The sequence below is a fragment of the Myotis davidii genome, unplaced genomic scaffold (assembly GCF_000327345.1).
Source record: "Myotis davidii unplaced genomic scaffold, ASM32734v1 scaffold363, whole genome shotgun sequence".
NCBI lineage: Eukaryota > Metazoa > Chordata > Mammalia > Chiroptera > Vespertilionidae > Myotis > Myotis davidii.
Genome location: NW_006294069.1, coordinates 2,333,928 through 2,349,506, shown reverse-complemented (window position 1 = coordinate 2,349,506; position 15,579 = coordinate 2,333,928). Strand labels below are relative to the sequence as shown.

The window sequence follows — 15,579 nt, the reverse complement described above, 5'->3', positions numbered from 1 at the left end:
GCTGCCTCCTGAGACCACAGCGAGCCCACCTGATACCAAAGGGCCTTCTCTTGGGTGGAGAGGGGGGTTTCCCCTAAAACCCAGGTTGGCATCAGCGTGCTGAGTCCCGGTCCTACTCTCAATCCTACAAACTCTTCTTGTCCGCATGAGGCAGCACTCCATGCAGGTTCTCATCCTGCTGCCTGGCCAGAGGCCTGCCTGCCAGTGATCCCTGCAGACGGACGTCTCTCTCGAGTGTCAGGTGGCTCAGTGTGGCGAGCTGAAGAAGTTATCACAAGCTTTCACCTTGAGGCACCTGAGAGAGAGAGCAAGACGGCTGGTCAGCAGCCCTGCTGGAGCCACTGGAGAGACTCTGGCCAGGGTTCGTGTTCTTGCTGCGTCTGCTCAAACGGGCAGGTCTGAGCCGGAGATATGGCCTCGATATGGGCTGCCAGTGTTTGTGTCAGGATACGAAGGATACAGGCTTCATAAGTTGGACTAAGTGAACTTCCTTGAATGGGTCATTCAAGACATATCGACCTCACTGCAGAAACAATGCTAGCTCTTTGTCCATAAAATTTAAAAAAAATGCTTCAATCATGAATGTTTTCATGTGGAAAAAAAAAGAAGTTATAACAAAAAATACTGAACTCCACTCACCCGGCCTGTTCCATGGTCCCAGCAAAGCTGCCCTTCTGCTGCCCAACTCCTAGAAAAGGTCATTGTCAACCCAGAGCACGCCCAGGCTCTCCTTCAGCTGTGAACGTGCTGGCAGACACAACGCTCTGCGTTCCGGCAGGTGGTGTGTGGGTTTTCTGCTCCATCCAGGTCTTCCACTGGGCAGACACTCCCTGGGGCCTCCTCACCAATCAAGCTCCAATTTCGGCCTCACCTGGCAGGACATGGCCATGTGCTGCTGCCGGACCTGTGAAGCTGAGCTCCTTTCTCCAGAGCTAAACAAAACACCAGTAGGAATCAATGGCTTTTTTCCCCCCCAACAAATTGGCCCAAACCGTCTGGCTGATGTGACTAAGTGGTTGAGTGGCAACCTATGAACCAGGAGGTCACAGTTCAATTCCCAGTCAGGGCACAGCCCAGGTTGCGGGCTCGATCCCCAGTGGGGAGCATGCAGGAGGCAGCTGATCTATGATTCTTGCTCATCATTAATGTTTCTCTCCCTCTCTCCCTCTGCCCTTCCTCTCTCTGAAATCAATAAAATCATATTTTTTTAAAAAAAAATTGGCCCAAACCCTTGGACACCAGCCTTTTGAGCAAGTGAAACTTACTTTGAGATTAGAGATGAAATTGGCAATGTGTCCCCTTTCCCTTCTTCTCTGGCCCACTGCTACCCCGCGGTGGGACCCCAGCCCCATGACGTGCTCCAGGCTTCAGTGAGCCCAACAGTTGTCCCCGCCTCAGTGGAGCTCCGAGTTGTGTGAATCACTTTCAGAGAGAGGTCACTGTAGACAATGATGTAGCCTAGTGGTTCCTGAAATGTGGTCCCCAGCCAGCATCACCTAGGATATGCTATTTTCACGCCCATCCCACACCTTCCAGAATCAGAAACTCTGACCCCAGCCATTAAGAGTTGAACAATCTCTCCAGGTGCTTCTGATGCCCACTAGAGATTGAGAACCACCTGTGTCAGTGGTTCTCAACCTTGGCTGCACATTAGAATCACCCGGGAATCTTTTTAAAATCCTGATTCTGGGCTTTATCCGCCGAAAATGCTGTTTCTTTGTTAGTCATGTTGTGGCCCCACCCCATAACAAAGAAACAGCATTTCCGGAGGATGGGGCCCAGAAATCAGGATTTTAAAAAGATTCCCAGGTGATTCTAATGTGCAGCCAACGTTGAGAACCACTGACTATGTAGATGACTGATGGTATTGAGCAGCTGCATGGACTAAGCCTTTCTTGGTCCAGCAAGCCCAGCCCCCTACCTAGCCAAGGCCCCGCTGCTCCATGACTATGGATAGATTTTGCTGACAAATGACCTGTACTGGAGGCAGAGGGGAGCAACCTGCCGTTTCTCAGAGCCGCGTGTGGGGAGCTGGTCCAAAGTCTGGTGGTTGCTATTAGGCAACTGCTGGCCATTAAACCCCACGACCCTCTGGCTGGAGGCCCCACCCCCTCAGTTTTACTTCAGTCTTCTACAGTTAGACATGCCAAGCTCCATCCCATCTGTCACCTCATGCCAATAAATGTCCTCTTGCCGGGGACCTTAGGACTAGCTCCTTCAGTGGCCTGGCTGAACAAAAGCAAGGTGCATCGTATGCTATGCTCCGCAGCACAGAGAACGCTGCCTGTGTCAACTAGCTATCCTCACTGCCTTCTGTTTCCATTTGTGTTTCTCTTAGTGGCTATGGCCAAACACATGCTAGTCTGGATCAACACAAATATTTGTGATCTATTTTAGTACCATAAAAACTACAAAAGTTTTTTCTGGGCTCATATATAGTACTATCTAGGTTTACCTCAGCTTCTGAGTTTGCAAGCTGGTAAACACTTTAACTGATTCAACCTAAGGTCAATTTGGCTTTTCATGGCAATTTTAGTCCCACACCACTAACTTCACTGACAACAACCAGCTCTCCATCCAGACACAGTCACCTCCACTTCCTATCACAGTCCCTGATTTTTCTTACACTTGGTTAGCTTCATTCACTCGTTCACTGATTTGTTATTCCCCCTCTCTCATCAAAGGTTTAATTTTTAAATATATTTTATTGATTTTTTACAGAGAGGAAGGGAGTGGGAGAGGGACAGAGAGTTAGAAACATCGATGAGAGAGAAACATCGATTCAGCTTCCTCCTGCACATCTCCCTACTGGGGATGTGCCCGCAACCCAGGTACATGCCCTTGACCGGAATCGAACCCGGGACCCTACAGTCCACAGACCGACGCTCTATCCACTGAGCCAAACCGGCTAGGGCAAAGGTTTAATTATTGAGCAAAACAGTTACTCCATACATTTATACCATGCTAAGCACTTCCCATCCCAGCTCACACCTGCGAGGAATAGACTCTAAGGGCAGGGGCGAGGCGCCTCCTGCCGGCGTCCCGGCGCACTGCAGCTTTTGCAGGCGCGCTACCGCCGCGTCCCCGCGGGTCACGAGCTTCCCAGGACCTGGGGGCGAGTGCCCGCGCAAGGCTTCCTGGGAAATGTCCTCGGTGTACGTGTTAGAACTACAAATCCCGGTAGGCACCGCGCTGCAGCCCGATGATGAGGGCGCCGTGGTGAATCTGAATCTTGTTTGTCAGTGCCACTGGGAATGCTGTACAAACCTGATTCAATATTCACAGGAGGCTCTGGGGGGACATGATCGTTCTTCTGCCAGGCGCGCACGAACGGACTCGAGTTCCGCAGCTTCCCCGGACTTGCTCGGTGGCGAATCTGCCGTTGCGGCACACTGGGCAGGTGCGTAAGGCCCCAACGGGAACTTTGTGGAATCTGCTGTGGGGAGAACGACGCCAGGGTCTCTTGGGCAACTGCAGCCATGGCGGCGGCTGCCCCCAGTGCCGGCGGCTCCGCGCCCCAGGCGGCGGGCTCCGCCGAAGCGCCCCTGCAGTACAGCCTTCTTCTGCAGCACCTGGTGGGTGACAAGCGCCAGCCCAGGCCCCTGGAGCCCGGGAGCCTAGGCGGGATCCCGAGTCCGATCAAGAGTGAGGAGCAGAAGATGATCGAGAAGGCGATGGAAAGCTGCGCCTTCAAGGCAGCGCTGGCCTGCGTGGGAGGTGAGGCCAGGCGAGGGGGCCCGTGGGCGGCTGAGGGTTTGGATGGCAGCGGGGTCCTCTGCCAAGACCAGGCGCCTGGGAGGAGAGGAGTCTGGGGGCCTCGACCTTCCCTGCACCCCGTCTCTTCCGGTGAACGCCAGCCACGCTCTGTAGACTCTGGACATTGGATCAGAGAAGCGGTACGATGGGTCGGGGCCTGGACGTTATGCATCGTTCATTCGTTCACTTTAAAAGAATCATCCTTTCAATAGCTTGTTACCCAGCAGCTGTCCGGCGCCAGGCGGTGGAGAGAGAAGCGAACTTTCTTATGTTTATAGGTCGAAGAATAGCTGGCGGAAGGATGCTGCAGAATAGGGAGCACCCCGTGCAAAGGTCTGGCGGGAGCTGGCTTGAGGTGTGTTTTTAAAAGATTTTTTTATTTTAGAGAGAGAAAGGGAGAAAGGCATCTATCGGCTGCCTCCTGCACGCCCCCTACTGGGGACCCAGCCCGCAACCCCAACCCGAGCGGGTGCCCTGACCCGAGTGGAACTGGTGACCTCCCTGCACCGGAGGACGTCCAGCCAACAGGACCACACCGGCCTGCGCTGGCCTGAGGTTTGAAAACTGAAAGGCCATTGTGGCCAGTGTGACCAGACAGCAGTGAGCAAAGGGGAAAGAAGTCTAGAATGTCCAGTGCCCCTCCTGTGTGCAGGGTAAAGAGACCGACCACATTTGCAGATGAGTTGGGATCTCATTGAGAATGAGGGACGGACGAGTATAGTGAGAGTGCAAGTGCGAAGTACAGTAGAAGAAAGAGAAAGCTTGTTTGTTTGTTTGGCCTCCTGCACGCCCCCTACTGGGGACCCAGCGCGCAACCCCAACCCGAGCGTGTGCCCTGACCCGAGTGGAACTGGCGACTTCTCTGCACCGGAGGACGCTCGGCCAACGGGGCCACACCGGCCTGGGCTGGCCTGAGGTTTGAAAACTGAAAGGCCATTGTGGCCAGTGTGACCAGACAGCAGTGAGCAAAGGGGAAAGAAGTCTAGAATGTCCAGTGCCCCTCCTGTGTGCAGGGTAAAGAAACTGACCACATTTGCAGATGAGTTGGGATCTCATTGAGAATGAGGGACGGACGAGTATAGTGAGAGTGCAAGTGCGAAGTACAGTAGAAGAAAGAGAAAGCTTGTTTGTTTGTTTGGGGAAGACCACAAGAGAAGGGGAGACTGGGGCAGTGTCTTGACGGATTGAGAGAATGGGGGTGGACAAAGAGGAAGAGAAACGTCATTTCCAGTTGGGGTCGGGGAGGGGATTTGGGCTTTTTGCCCATAGGCATTAGGGCAGTAATGGATGTTTTTTTAGGGGGGTAACAGGTGGTACTGAGAGTGATGCAGGATGGAGTGTGGGGAAGGAAGGAGCAGTGTGGAGTGGAGACCATAGAGGAGAAAGGCCGGACTGAACATGGGTTTGAACTGTGTGAGTCCACTTATACATGGATGTTTTTCAATAAATACCTGTACTGTTTTCTTTGTTTTTTAAAAACATATTTGTACTGATTTCAGCGACTGTGCTCCACCCGATACATCACTGAAAGAGTTGTTGAAATGAGTCTTTGAAGTGCTCCAGGGTGGAAGTGACAGGCCCTAGCCTAGCTCTGCTCTGATGGCTCAGTTGGTTGGGTGTCTTCTGGTGCATTGGAAGGTTGCCAGTTGGATTCACCCTCAGGGCACATACTCCGGTTTTGGACTCAGTCCCTGGTGGGGGTTGTGCAGGAGGCAGCTGATCAATGTTCTGCTGTCACATCGATGTTTTTCTCTCTCTCCACCCCCTCATATCCCTTACTCTTTCTCTGAATGAATGAATGAATGGATGAATGAACAAATAAAATAGGGAGTGTGCAGGAGGCAGCTGATTGATGTTTCTCTCTCATCGATGTTTCTAACTCTCTATCTCTCTCCCTTCCTCTCTGTAAAAAATCAATGGAATATATTTAAAAAAAAAAAATAAAGAAATGCCCCTGAGGTTTGTAGCTGGAGTGACTGGAAAGGAGACGTAAGCAAGCACGTCGGGAGGGGAGGTGCCCATGATTTCACTGAACATACACAGCTGACTCTAGGACAACATGGGTTTGAACTGTGTGAGTCCACTTATACATGGATGTTTTTCAATAAATACCTGTACTGTTTTCTTTGTTTTTTAAAAACATATTTGTACTGATTTCAGCGAGGAAGGGAGAGAAATAGAAACGATGAGAGATAATCATTGATTGGCTGCCTTCTGCATGCCCCCTACTGGGGATCGAACCTGCAACCTGGGCATGTGCCCTGACCAGGAATGGAACTGGCGACCTGTCTGTCACCCCCGGACAGTGCTCAACCAACTGAGCCACATGGGCCAGACCTGTGCTGTCTTCATTCCTCTGCTGGGAGTCCACCGATGTGGTCGGCTTGCTGTGTGCATTGATTTATACCATTTGATACAGGGACCTTGAGCACCTGCAGATTTTGGGATTTGTGGGGGTCCTGGAACCAGTCCCCCACAGATAACAAGGGACATCCAAACTCTTTTCCCCCAAGGGCAAAACGTTATTTTTGAAGAATTTCATGCTTCACATTTTCACTCACATAACAAAACAGGATGAGGGGAGCCTCATCCTGGGAATAAATAGGATCATGAAATTTCCTTTGAAATGACAACACTTGGAAATTTCTACCAGCATCCAAAATGAGCAGAAAAGAGGAGCCACACCAGTTGGGCAGGAAAAAAAGCATAGATTTCTTTGGTCGGGGTTCTCGCATGTAGTCTTAATATTTCTTCTTCTTTTTTGTTTTGTTAATCCTCATCCAGGATATTTTTTCCATTGTGTGTGTGTGTGTGTGTGTGTGTGTGTGTGTGTGTGTGTGTTTGTTTTGATTTTTTAGAGAGAAAGTGAAAAGGATAGGGAGAGACACAGAGAAAAACAGGGACTGGTTGCCTCCCCGCACGCCCCGGGAGGAGCCTGTAATCGAAGTCTGCACTCTTGACCAGAATTGAACCCGTGATCCTGCGCTGACGCTCTAACCAGTGAGCCAAATCGGCCAGAGCAATGTTTCTTTCAATTCATATTTCTAAACCAGTAAAAAGAAGGAAAGAAAAGTAAATCTAATGGTTGCTGAAACTGGGGAGGTTGCTCTTTTGCCTTCTGTGCAGGCTTTCCCGGAAAAATTGCTAGAAACATTGGCTGATAATTCTCCTTTTGTACATCTTTTGTAAAGAATAACCATAAACATTTCAATGTTCACATCTTGGTTATTAGTCTTCCACTCTTTTGCTTGGATGCCTCTTTGGTGTTGGTAAGGTCGTGGTTGGCCTTTTGTGTTCTTTTTTGAACGGTCATTAATTCTTTAGGTCACCTGCGGATGGTATAGGTCAGTGGTCGGCAAACTGTGGCTCGGCAAACTGGCTTGCGAGCCACATGTGGCTCTTTGGCCCCTTAAGTGTGGCTCTTCCACAAAATATCGACTTCTGCCCATGGGCCATGAAGTTTCAATTGCACTGTACGTGTGCGCCCGCACGTGGTATTTTGTGGAAGAGCTGCATGTGGCTCGCGAGCCTCGGTTTGCCGACCACGGTATAGGTGCCTGGGAGCCTGGTGTTACCCTGCTGGGTGGGTGACTGGAGCAGGGTTCTCAGGTGGTGCTTCCCCTGCCTGGTCTCTTTGCCATCTTGTGAAGGAGCATTGGGAGGATGGGGGCAATGCCGATAGTTGTAGAGGCGCTGGTATCCACAGTGAGCAGATGGCTGATTTGGATCATGGCCGCTTGCTGATTCTCTTATCTTCAGCCTCTCCCACAGTTGGGGCAGGTTGTGGGCGAGGAGGTCCCCTATGGTACCTTGGACGGTAAGTTGGATTTCGATGAACCGGTCCGTGAAGCTGTGCTCCCTCTGGGACTCCATCCTTCATCTCCCCAGTCTCACCAGCCTGCATTCTGTTGGGATGGGAAAAGACTGAGCCAGGGTCAGAGGTCTGTCCCACGTGGTCAGGCGGGAACCTTCGCCATACTGAGGGCTACAGGGGAGAGGGAGAGGGAGGGGGTGGGGTGCAGCTGACTCCAGGCCCAAAGAAGTGCCTCTCAGTGGCAGGAGGGTCAAATCCTTCACTGCTGCTGCTCCCTTCCCCCGCCCCCCTCCTCCCCAGCATGATTATGGGGAGGTCCGCAGCGTCTGCCATGGTAGCCACATCTGAACTGGTGCGGATCAACAGGATCGGCCCTGCGGGAACTCCTCCGGGCCAGTCACATTGCTGCCTCAGCACCTCTCTCCTTCCCCCACCCAGACTAGTTTCTCCACCCCACACGGCGCAGATATTCCCGGGGGTTCTTGATGGCAGTCTGATGCACACACACGTTCTTGGTGTCATTTTGACTTAAAACCCCATATCCATTTATGATGGCCTGACACGGCCTGGCCCGTGCCACCGCACTCGGGCACCTCAGTAGTGTTGGCTGGTGGTTAGCACAGCTGGTGGTTGTAGCGACCAGGCTCTTTCTCTTGGATTGGGTCTCGGGCTCCTCACTGGATCTTGCTCGCGACAAATGTTTTTGGGGAGTCAGAAGTTATATGTGGATTTTTGACTGGGGGGGACTTGGTACCCTTAATGCTTGCATTTTTCAAGGGTCAATCGGATTGGCCATGAGGTAATGAGAGGACATTCATATTGAAATGCCCAGCAGGCTCAGGAAGGTCAGATGTGGACAGCAATGTAGAGTTTGCCATTTGGTAGCTTTGTGACTTTAGGGAAGTTAATTAACCTCTCTGAGCCTCGGTGCCTTCAGCTACAGAAAGGAGGGGGTAAAAATATCTACCTCACAGGATTATTGTAAGGAATAAATGAGGCTCTAACTATAAAACGTCATAGCAATTGGCAGATGGTATTTATTAAATGACTATTATGAATGTTACCATTGTTAAGGGAGTGATTTGCAAAGTTGATAGCTGCACTCAAGGGTGACTGTTACATGTGAGAGAGTGTAGAGGGAGAACAGAGGGTTGAAGACTGAATCTTGAGAAATATAAGATGAAATAAAGAAGAAACCCAGGAGGAGACAGAGAGGAAGCTGTCAACAAGATGAGCCTAGGTTGTGTAATGTGGAAGCCAGGCAAGTGGAGAGTTTGGGTGCAAGGGGGGTGGGTCTCCTCTTCCCTGGTGGCCACCCAGAAGGTGCTATTCGAATATGACCCATTGCAGTAACTCGGAAAACATGCCAAGAAATCTTCATCTCTGTTTGTTTTTAGGATTTGTCTTAGGAGGTGCATTTGGGGTGTTCACCGCCGGCATTGATACCAATGTGGGCTTTGACCCCAAGGATCCTTACCGGACTCCGACAGCAAAAGAAGTTCTTAAGGACATGGGGCAGAGAGGAATGTCCTACGCCAAAAATTTTGCCATTGTGGGCGCCATGTTTTCTTGCACTGAGTGTTTGGTCGAATCTGTAAGTGTCTCTGCCTCCTGCGAAAGCCATGCCTCCTGCCATCTTATGACTTCTAAGGAGAAAGACTCTTAATGTTATTAGAAAGCAGATCAGAAATGTCCGATATTTGCTAGATTGAATGTCCATAAAGTAGCCCCTATTGTAAACACTTTGTACTTATAATTTGGGCTTGCATGATTCCTGACTCCTTTTTGTGGGCTTAAAGTTGGTTGATGATCTTAAACACGAGACTTACTGGGGAGCCCGAGACGAGATTGGCTTACTTCTCAAAGGCTGTGCTTGGTCTCCGTGCTCTGGTGTCACCTGCGGAAAGCAGCTATGAACACATTCAAATTTTAGGAGCTACACTTTTGAAAGAGAAACAGATTAGGTTTCCTTTGGGGCGGGACTAAATTAGCCAGCTAGAAACCCTGTGCTTTTCCCCCTTAATCGTCTCGTCTGGCGTGTTTCTTTGGCTCTAACCTGCACTTCTCCACCCACAGTACCGGGGGAAGTCCGATTGGAAGAACAGTGTCATTAGTGGCTGCATCACTGGAGGAGCCATTGGTTTCAGAGGTTGGTAAACAAGTCTCGAGTGGTTCTCTTTGTGGCCTTGGACAGCATGCTGAAGTGGCCATTTCTAAACATAAGAGTGTTCCAGGGACAGCCCAAGGCATATGTGGGCACTTGGTATTCTTCCCTTCTGACAAATGAATCACGTTTGCTTATGTGTCAACTCACTGTTGGAAATTTCAGGATTTCTTCTCCTTGGCACTATTGACATTTTGGACCAGATACATCCGCTCCGGGGAGGGGGTTGTCCATGTGTTTAAGGATGTTTGCACATCCCTGGCCTCTACCCACTAGATGCTAGTAGCGCTTCTTAGTTGTGAGAACTAAGTGTCTCCAGACATTGTCGAATGTCCCGAGGGGCAAAATTGCTCCGAGGTGAGAACCACTGATACATCTAGATCTGTCTGAGGAAAAAGAACTGCCCCGTGTTGGGAATACGGGAGAACGTCCTCACAGTAATCCCTGGAGTATGGTCACATGCAGGCTAGTACGGAAGCATAGCCAGGTCCCATTCAGCCCTGGAAAGCCCATTTGTCCACATGTCATGCTGAACTTTCGGCTTCATGCATGTCCAGTATTTAGACGTTTTTCTTAATAATACTATACAGTTGTCAGTTTTAATTTTATTTATTATACGTTATCACAGTAATGTCTTTCTGCAGTTGAGGATTCTTAGATTTCTACCCATGGAAACCAAATATAGACATTTAAGAAACGTTGGATTATCAGCTGAAAACAACGAAGAAAGAAACTAATGTCCTGCCACTTCTCCCTGTTGGCATTCCCATCAGGAGTGATAGAAGGGGTCAGTGACTCGACTTTCCTAACAGTGTCCGTTGCTGGGCCACTCTGTCTGCTGTGCCCCGACTTACCCAAAGCAAAGAGCCCGTTTCCTCGTTTTCGGAGAAGCAGGACGATTTGCTATCATTAAAAACTTGCTTTTGCTCCTCAAACGGACATTTATGACTTAGAGGGCAACTTTCCCTTTGGTCTTCCCATCGCTCAGCTCTGTCGGGCCGTTGGGAAGCTCGGCTCCCTAGGACGGCTTTGATCACCTTCCCAGGAATTTATTCCATAAACAAGCCAGGAGCAGGCCATATGCTTTCACTTGATTCCAAGGGCTGGTTTTCTTAACCAGTTTCCTGCCTGTGAGGAGCTGTTTTCATGAGACTGGAAATATTAATTCTTTGGAATGAGGAAAGTTAAACGAATGCACAGTGTAACTAAAGCACTGGGTTAGATCATTTACCCGGCTTCATTGAAGCCTCGCAGATCTCCGACAGGCACTTAGCTGCTCTCTCTGCATCTGTGGGTATGCGGACGTTTCGTGAATGCAGCCTGGCCCCGCCTTTGTCACCACAGGTAACGCCATTTCTGCTTGCTTTACAGCTGGCTTAAATGCTGGGGTCATTGGTTGTGGCGGTTTTGCTGCTTTCTCTGCTGCAATCGATTATTATCTACGGTGAGAGTGACTGCCTCCGGGGACGGACACCACCACCCAGGACCAGAGCTGCCCTGTGGAGGGCCTTTCTGCACCACTCGGGGCCCTCACCTCAGACCCTCCTAACTAAGCTGCTAGCAGGTAGCCAGCTGGAACATCCAGACCCTGAAGACATTTGTTTCCTCTCAGACAGTCCATGTTGTGAGGAGCCGCCCGGCCACTGGGCGCCTCCAGCCTCGGAGCAGCCACTCTCTCTGCTCCTGGACGCCAGCCTCTCTCTCTCTCCGGCAGATTAGGAGTCAGTGTGTTGACTTGTAGAAGTGAAGCTCCACAGAGATTCGGTGCTGACCACAGTTGGCCCCCTGGCTGGTTAGTGCTGTGGGAACGGAGGTGACTTTACAGACCCAGGAAGCTGCTCGACCTTGGAACTCCATGCAAACATCCCTCTCACGTATCCATCAGGGCAGCGCAGAGTAAACGTATGCCTGCTGACCAATTGTGTCACTTTGTTTAGCCTTCTGCTATCCTTGTTTAAAAAAATGTATTTATATTACAGCTTAAATGGTTTATTTTCAAATTCCATAACTCCCCAAAATGGTGCCAGGTGGCCCAAAGATTGAACATTCAAAGGAGAAAAATTGAGAAGTCTGGGATTGCCAGATTTTCAGGGTTTATACTCGTGTGACCCTCGTCGAGACAGTTATGTCAGCCAGGGCCTTCCATCCAAGAAGCCAGCCTCGCCCCTTCCTGGGACACATTGAACCCCCAGGTGTGAGTCCTACTGCCTCTTCTAAAAAGCCCTCCTGTGGGCGGCTGGTAGGGATGCCCACGGGCTAAGCCACTGGCTGGTGTTACGCTCTGAGCACCGACTCGGCCTGGCTCCAGGACACCAGGACACGTGAGGAGCCTGCTCCCCTCATTCTGACGAAGTCACAGCAGGGACTGGGTCAAGTCAGACATCGCTGAGGGGCTGTTCACCACTCGCTTGCTCTCTGGTACGTGTTTTTTGTTTTTAAATATATTTTATTGATTTTTTACAGAGAGGAAGGGAGAGGGATAGAGAGTTAGAAACATCAATCAGCTCCCTCCTACACACCCCCCACTGGGGATGTGCCCGCAACCCAGGTACATGCCCTTGACCGGAATCGAACCTGGGACCCTCGAGTCCGCAGGCCGACGCTCTATCCACTGAGCCACACCGGTCAGGGCTGGTGCGTGTTGTTTTGCTTTAACATGTTTTCTACTTGACCCGGTAGCCCTTTCCTGACAACAGCTCGGTCTTACTGTGTCAGAGACAAAAATAGCCTTTTGTGATTAGGGTTTGCCTCGGGTTCTGCTTTACTCTGGTGCTTCGGGGGCAAGACGAAGCGGATGAGTTCAGGCGTTTGCTCTCGGGGGCAGGCAGGCAGGCAGGCGTGCGGGGGACATATAATCCTGGCTGTCTTCAGCCAGTGGTTGTCTTTTTTCCTGCAGTACAGTAACTCCCTCACCTTTTGTTTTTTTGCTTGCTTTCCCCTTGCCTGCTGTCTACTAGCCCACCCACTCTTAACCAGAGTTCCAAGACTGAGCTGGAACATCCAGGCATCCCGAGTGTGTGTGTGTATGTGAGTGATAATGTCAAACCCAGCTGGTAACACCTTCCCTGGCCATGTCTGCTGTTTCCTTTGGAATGAGTGTGCAGAGCTCATGTCCTTCTATGGTGAATTCTATATAATGCCTGGCCTCGTCTCACAGGCATGAGGCGCCATTGCTGCTAGGCTGTCTGGAGTGTCCTCAGAGGTCCGAGAACTAATTTAGAATGATTTTCTACATTGTCCCTACGTGTCACCTATAAGCTTTGAGAGCAATAGCAGAGACTCCTACCTGGCACCTGGCAAAGTGTTAGGATGCCCAGCATCTTCTACCAGCCAGTCTAGCGCATGGGGTCAGGTACACTGAACAGCCGGACACAGGACAAGCTGCCCTCACGACTGCCTTGGAAAGGATGAGCCCTGGGCTGTCAGTGGCCATCAGTTCAGTAGGCGAAGCACTGTCCACATTGACTATTCAGTCAGGAGGAGATGAATCGTTTCCTGTTTCAGATGGCTAAGGAGTCAGTGTGACCTCATACACCAAACACCAGTTTTCCGAGACATCTGTTCCTGATCTCCAGAATAAACAAGTGTCCAAAGGCCTGGGCTGGTGGGAGCTACGTTAACCCCACTCGCTCCTGAAGGGAGCGGGCTCTCCGGGGGATCCCGCCTCTTTGCAGGCAGACGAGGCCAGAGGCTGCCCCAAAGCTGAGCCGCATCCAAGGAAAATGTAACGTTTACACAAAATAGGAAGCCTGCACTTGAATGGACAAGTTCCTGCCATCTCTCTGAGGATGCCGATGCCCAGGTCCCGGCAGGGCATCTGTACTGCCTAGCTGGCTGCGGGGCAACCTGGAGGCCTTGTGAAGAGGCGGCGACCGTGTGGGCTCCCCTCCCTCCAGCTGCCACCGTCCCCACGGAGTCACAGAAGCGCTCAGGGGAGGTGAACGGGTAAACATGCCTGTGAACTCACATCTGGATGCAGGCTGAAGAGTTAAATACTCAGATTGGTCTTCCCTGGGCCACTGAGGACACAAGTGTCCGCACCACAGGGCTGAGCTGTGTGCAAATGATGGGGCTTTGCATTTTTTTATTAACATTTTTCTTTCACGTGGTTTACATCAATTTATAATAATCTACATAAGATGAAACAGAACAGAGACAAAAAAATATATCCTTACCCACGTATTAAAGTCAAATATTAACGAAGGGTCCCATCCCACCGGTCTCGGCAAAAACCGGCAGCCCATAGTCATTGCCGGCAAGGACAGGCCACCTGGGATTCCTGCGGCCTGTGTGCTGAGCCTGTGGCACAGCCTGCCCTGCTGGGCACAGTGGCTGCGGGTTCTGGGCTGCACAGTTCCTGCCCCAGGAGAACCCGTGGGCTATTTCCTTGGTGCAGCGTAGTCCAGGTCTGGTACCTGCCCTCACCCACTCGGGGTAGAATTTATAGATACTCTGAGCCTTTTGCATTTCTCAGCCCTTCAGCCTTCCTCCCACTCTCACTGCCTAAGCACGCGTGGGGCTGCAGTTAGTGGCTACCTGCTGCTAAGTAAACATCCCTTGTTTTGGGAGGTGGGAGGCACCCATTTTTGGCTGTAACTAGCTCAAGCTGGGCCTCCAGTCATTACCATCAACGGGATGGGCAGACGCTGGGATCTTTAGACTCAAGTTCTGTCCCCATCTCCTGTCCCAGGGAGCAGGGCTCCTAAATAAGCTGCTAGCAGGCCGCCAGCGAGGTGGCATTCCCCTCCGGGGCCTCTTTCCTCCGATGTGCACAGCGCGTGTACCGCTCGGCCCCAGATGGAGTAACAGGTGTAAACAAGATCCGAAAGGGCCCTCCTCGGAGCACGCACTACAGCTTCAGGGCCAGGAGGCCCTTCTTTAACACTCAGCCCTGAGCGCAAGCTGTGGGAGCTGTTCCCTCCAGTCCTGAGGCCCAGCATCTACTCTGCCAGAGGAGAGCTGGAGAGCTTGTGCTGCAGCGCAAGCCCCTGCCGCCTGGGAGTGTCTGCCCTGCCAGGCTGGCCACCACAGGCTCCCACGGGAAGAAACAAGTATACTCACTCTTTTCCAGGACGGAGCAAGGGGTCTCCCAGCTGGGAATGGAACCTGCCGACCCTGACTCGATAGAGCATCAACAACGAGGGTCCCCGGCAAAACCCAACCCCATGAGAGGCAGTTCACCCGAAAGGCTGCATCTAGATGTCGGGGTTGGGAGGCAGCACCCTGACGGCTGCCTTCGTGGGCTGTGCCTGCCTTTCCCAGGCCCTGAGCACCTGTGGCCGTGGGGCTACCCCGTGGCAGTGCTTGGCTGGGGAGGATGTAAAATCTAAGGCAGAGGTACCACGAGGTACATGGAGGCGCCAGGAAGGGCTCGTCTCCTGCATGGAGCTGGCCGTTGTCTGGACACCTGCTTCAGCCACAGCAGCTGCCCTCCTGGAGGCCTCGCTTCACTAGAAAAGCCACTAGGACTCCTGCTGCTGGCAGCCGCTCCCCTGCTCAGGACACCAGCGCTGCACGCACTCCTCTGAGCCTCCCTCCGGTGCTGCGCCTCCCCCACCTCCCCGACGCTTTCCCCACCCTCTGGCCATCTCAATAGCAGGTCACCTGGAGTCTACACTCAAAGGAAATAGACCACCAAGGGAAAAGGAACTGAAAAGCAGAAGAAGAAACAGTCAAGGTGCCTCACCGGTAGACAGGAGACAGAACAGATAAACCCCAGAAATGGTCCTCGGGTGGAAAATTCCAGAAATCCGCTCCCCAGCTCTGCTAAGCTGAGGATTGGTGCGAGTCTGTCTCCTTGTCCAACATTTGCACAGGCAGCAAGGCAAAGCAGGCGTGCTTCCAC

The 15,579-nt window shown here is 51.6% G+C and overlaps 2 protein-coding genes across 2 annotated transcripts in view; one reads left to right on the top strand and one right to left on the bottom strand.

Moving 5' to 3' along the window:
- Positions 1–3,481, bottom strand: part of NXN (nucleoredoxin) — a 162,613-nt gene extending 159,132 nt beyond the window's left edge. Inside the window, exons 1-2 of the mRNA XM_015566805.1 lie at positions 3,268–3,481; positions 2,992–3,109 (exon numbers count right to left, since the gene is read on the bottom strand). Coding sequence (XP_015422291.1) covers positions 2,992–3,109; positions 3,268–3,481 — 332 coding nt within the window. The remainder of the gene's footprint in view (positions 1–2,991; positions 3,110–3,267) is intronic.
- Positions 3,285–11,719, top strand: TIMM22 (translocase of inner mitochondrial membrane 22 homolog (yeast)). Its single transcript, XM_006768074.2, has 4 exons — positions 3,285–3,717; positions 8,968–9,164; positions 9,647–9,719; positions 11,106–11,719. Exons 1-4 carry the CDS (start codon positions 3,480–3,482, stop codon positions 11,180–11,182), a joined length of 585 nt encoding a protein of 194 aa, XP_006768137.1. The 5' UTR covers positions 3,285–3,479; the 3' UTR covers positions 11,183–11,719.
- The last annotated feature ends 3,860 nt before the right edge of the window (positions 11,720–15,579 follow it).

Excerpts from the sequence above, each read along its gene's own strand:
- TIMM22 (XM_006768074.2), top strand. The coding sequence starts at position 3,480 with ATGGCGGCGGCTGCCCCCAGTGCCGGCGGCTCCGCGCCCCAGGCGGCG. Across the intron at positions 3,718-8,967 it reads AGCGCTGGCCTGCGTGGGAG|GATTTGTCTTAGGAGGTGCA; the intron begins GTGAGGCCAGGC and ends GTTTGTTTTTAG. Across the intron at positions 9,165-9,646 it reads CTGAGTGTTTGGTCGAATCT|TACCGGGGGAAGTCCGATTG; the intron begins GTAAGTGTCTCT and ends CTCCACCCACAG.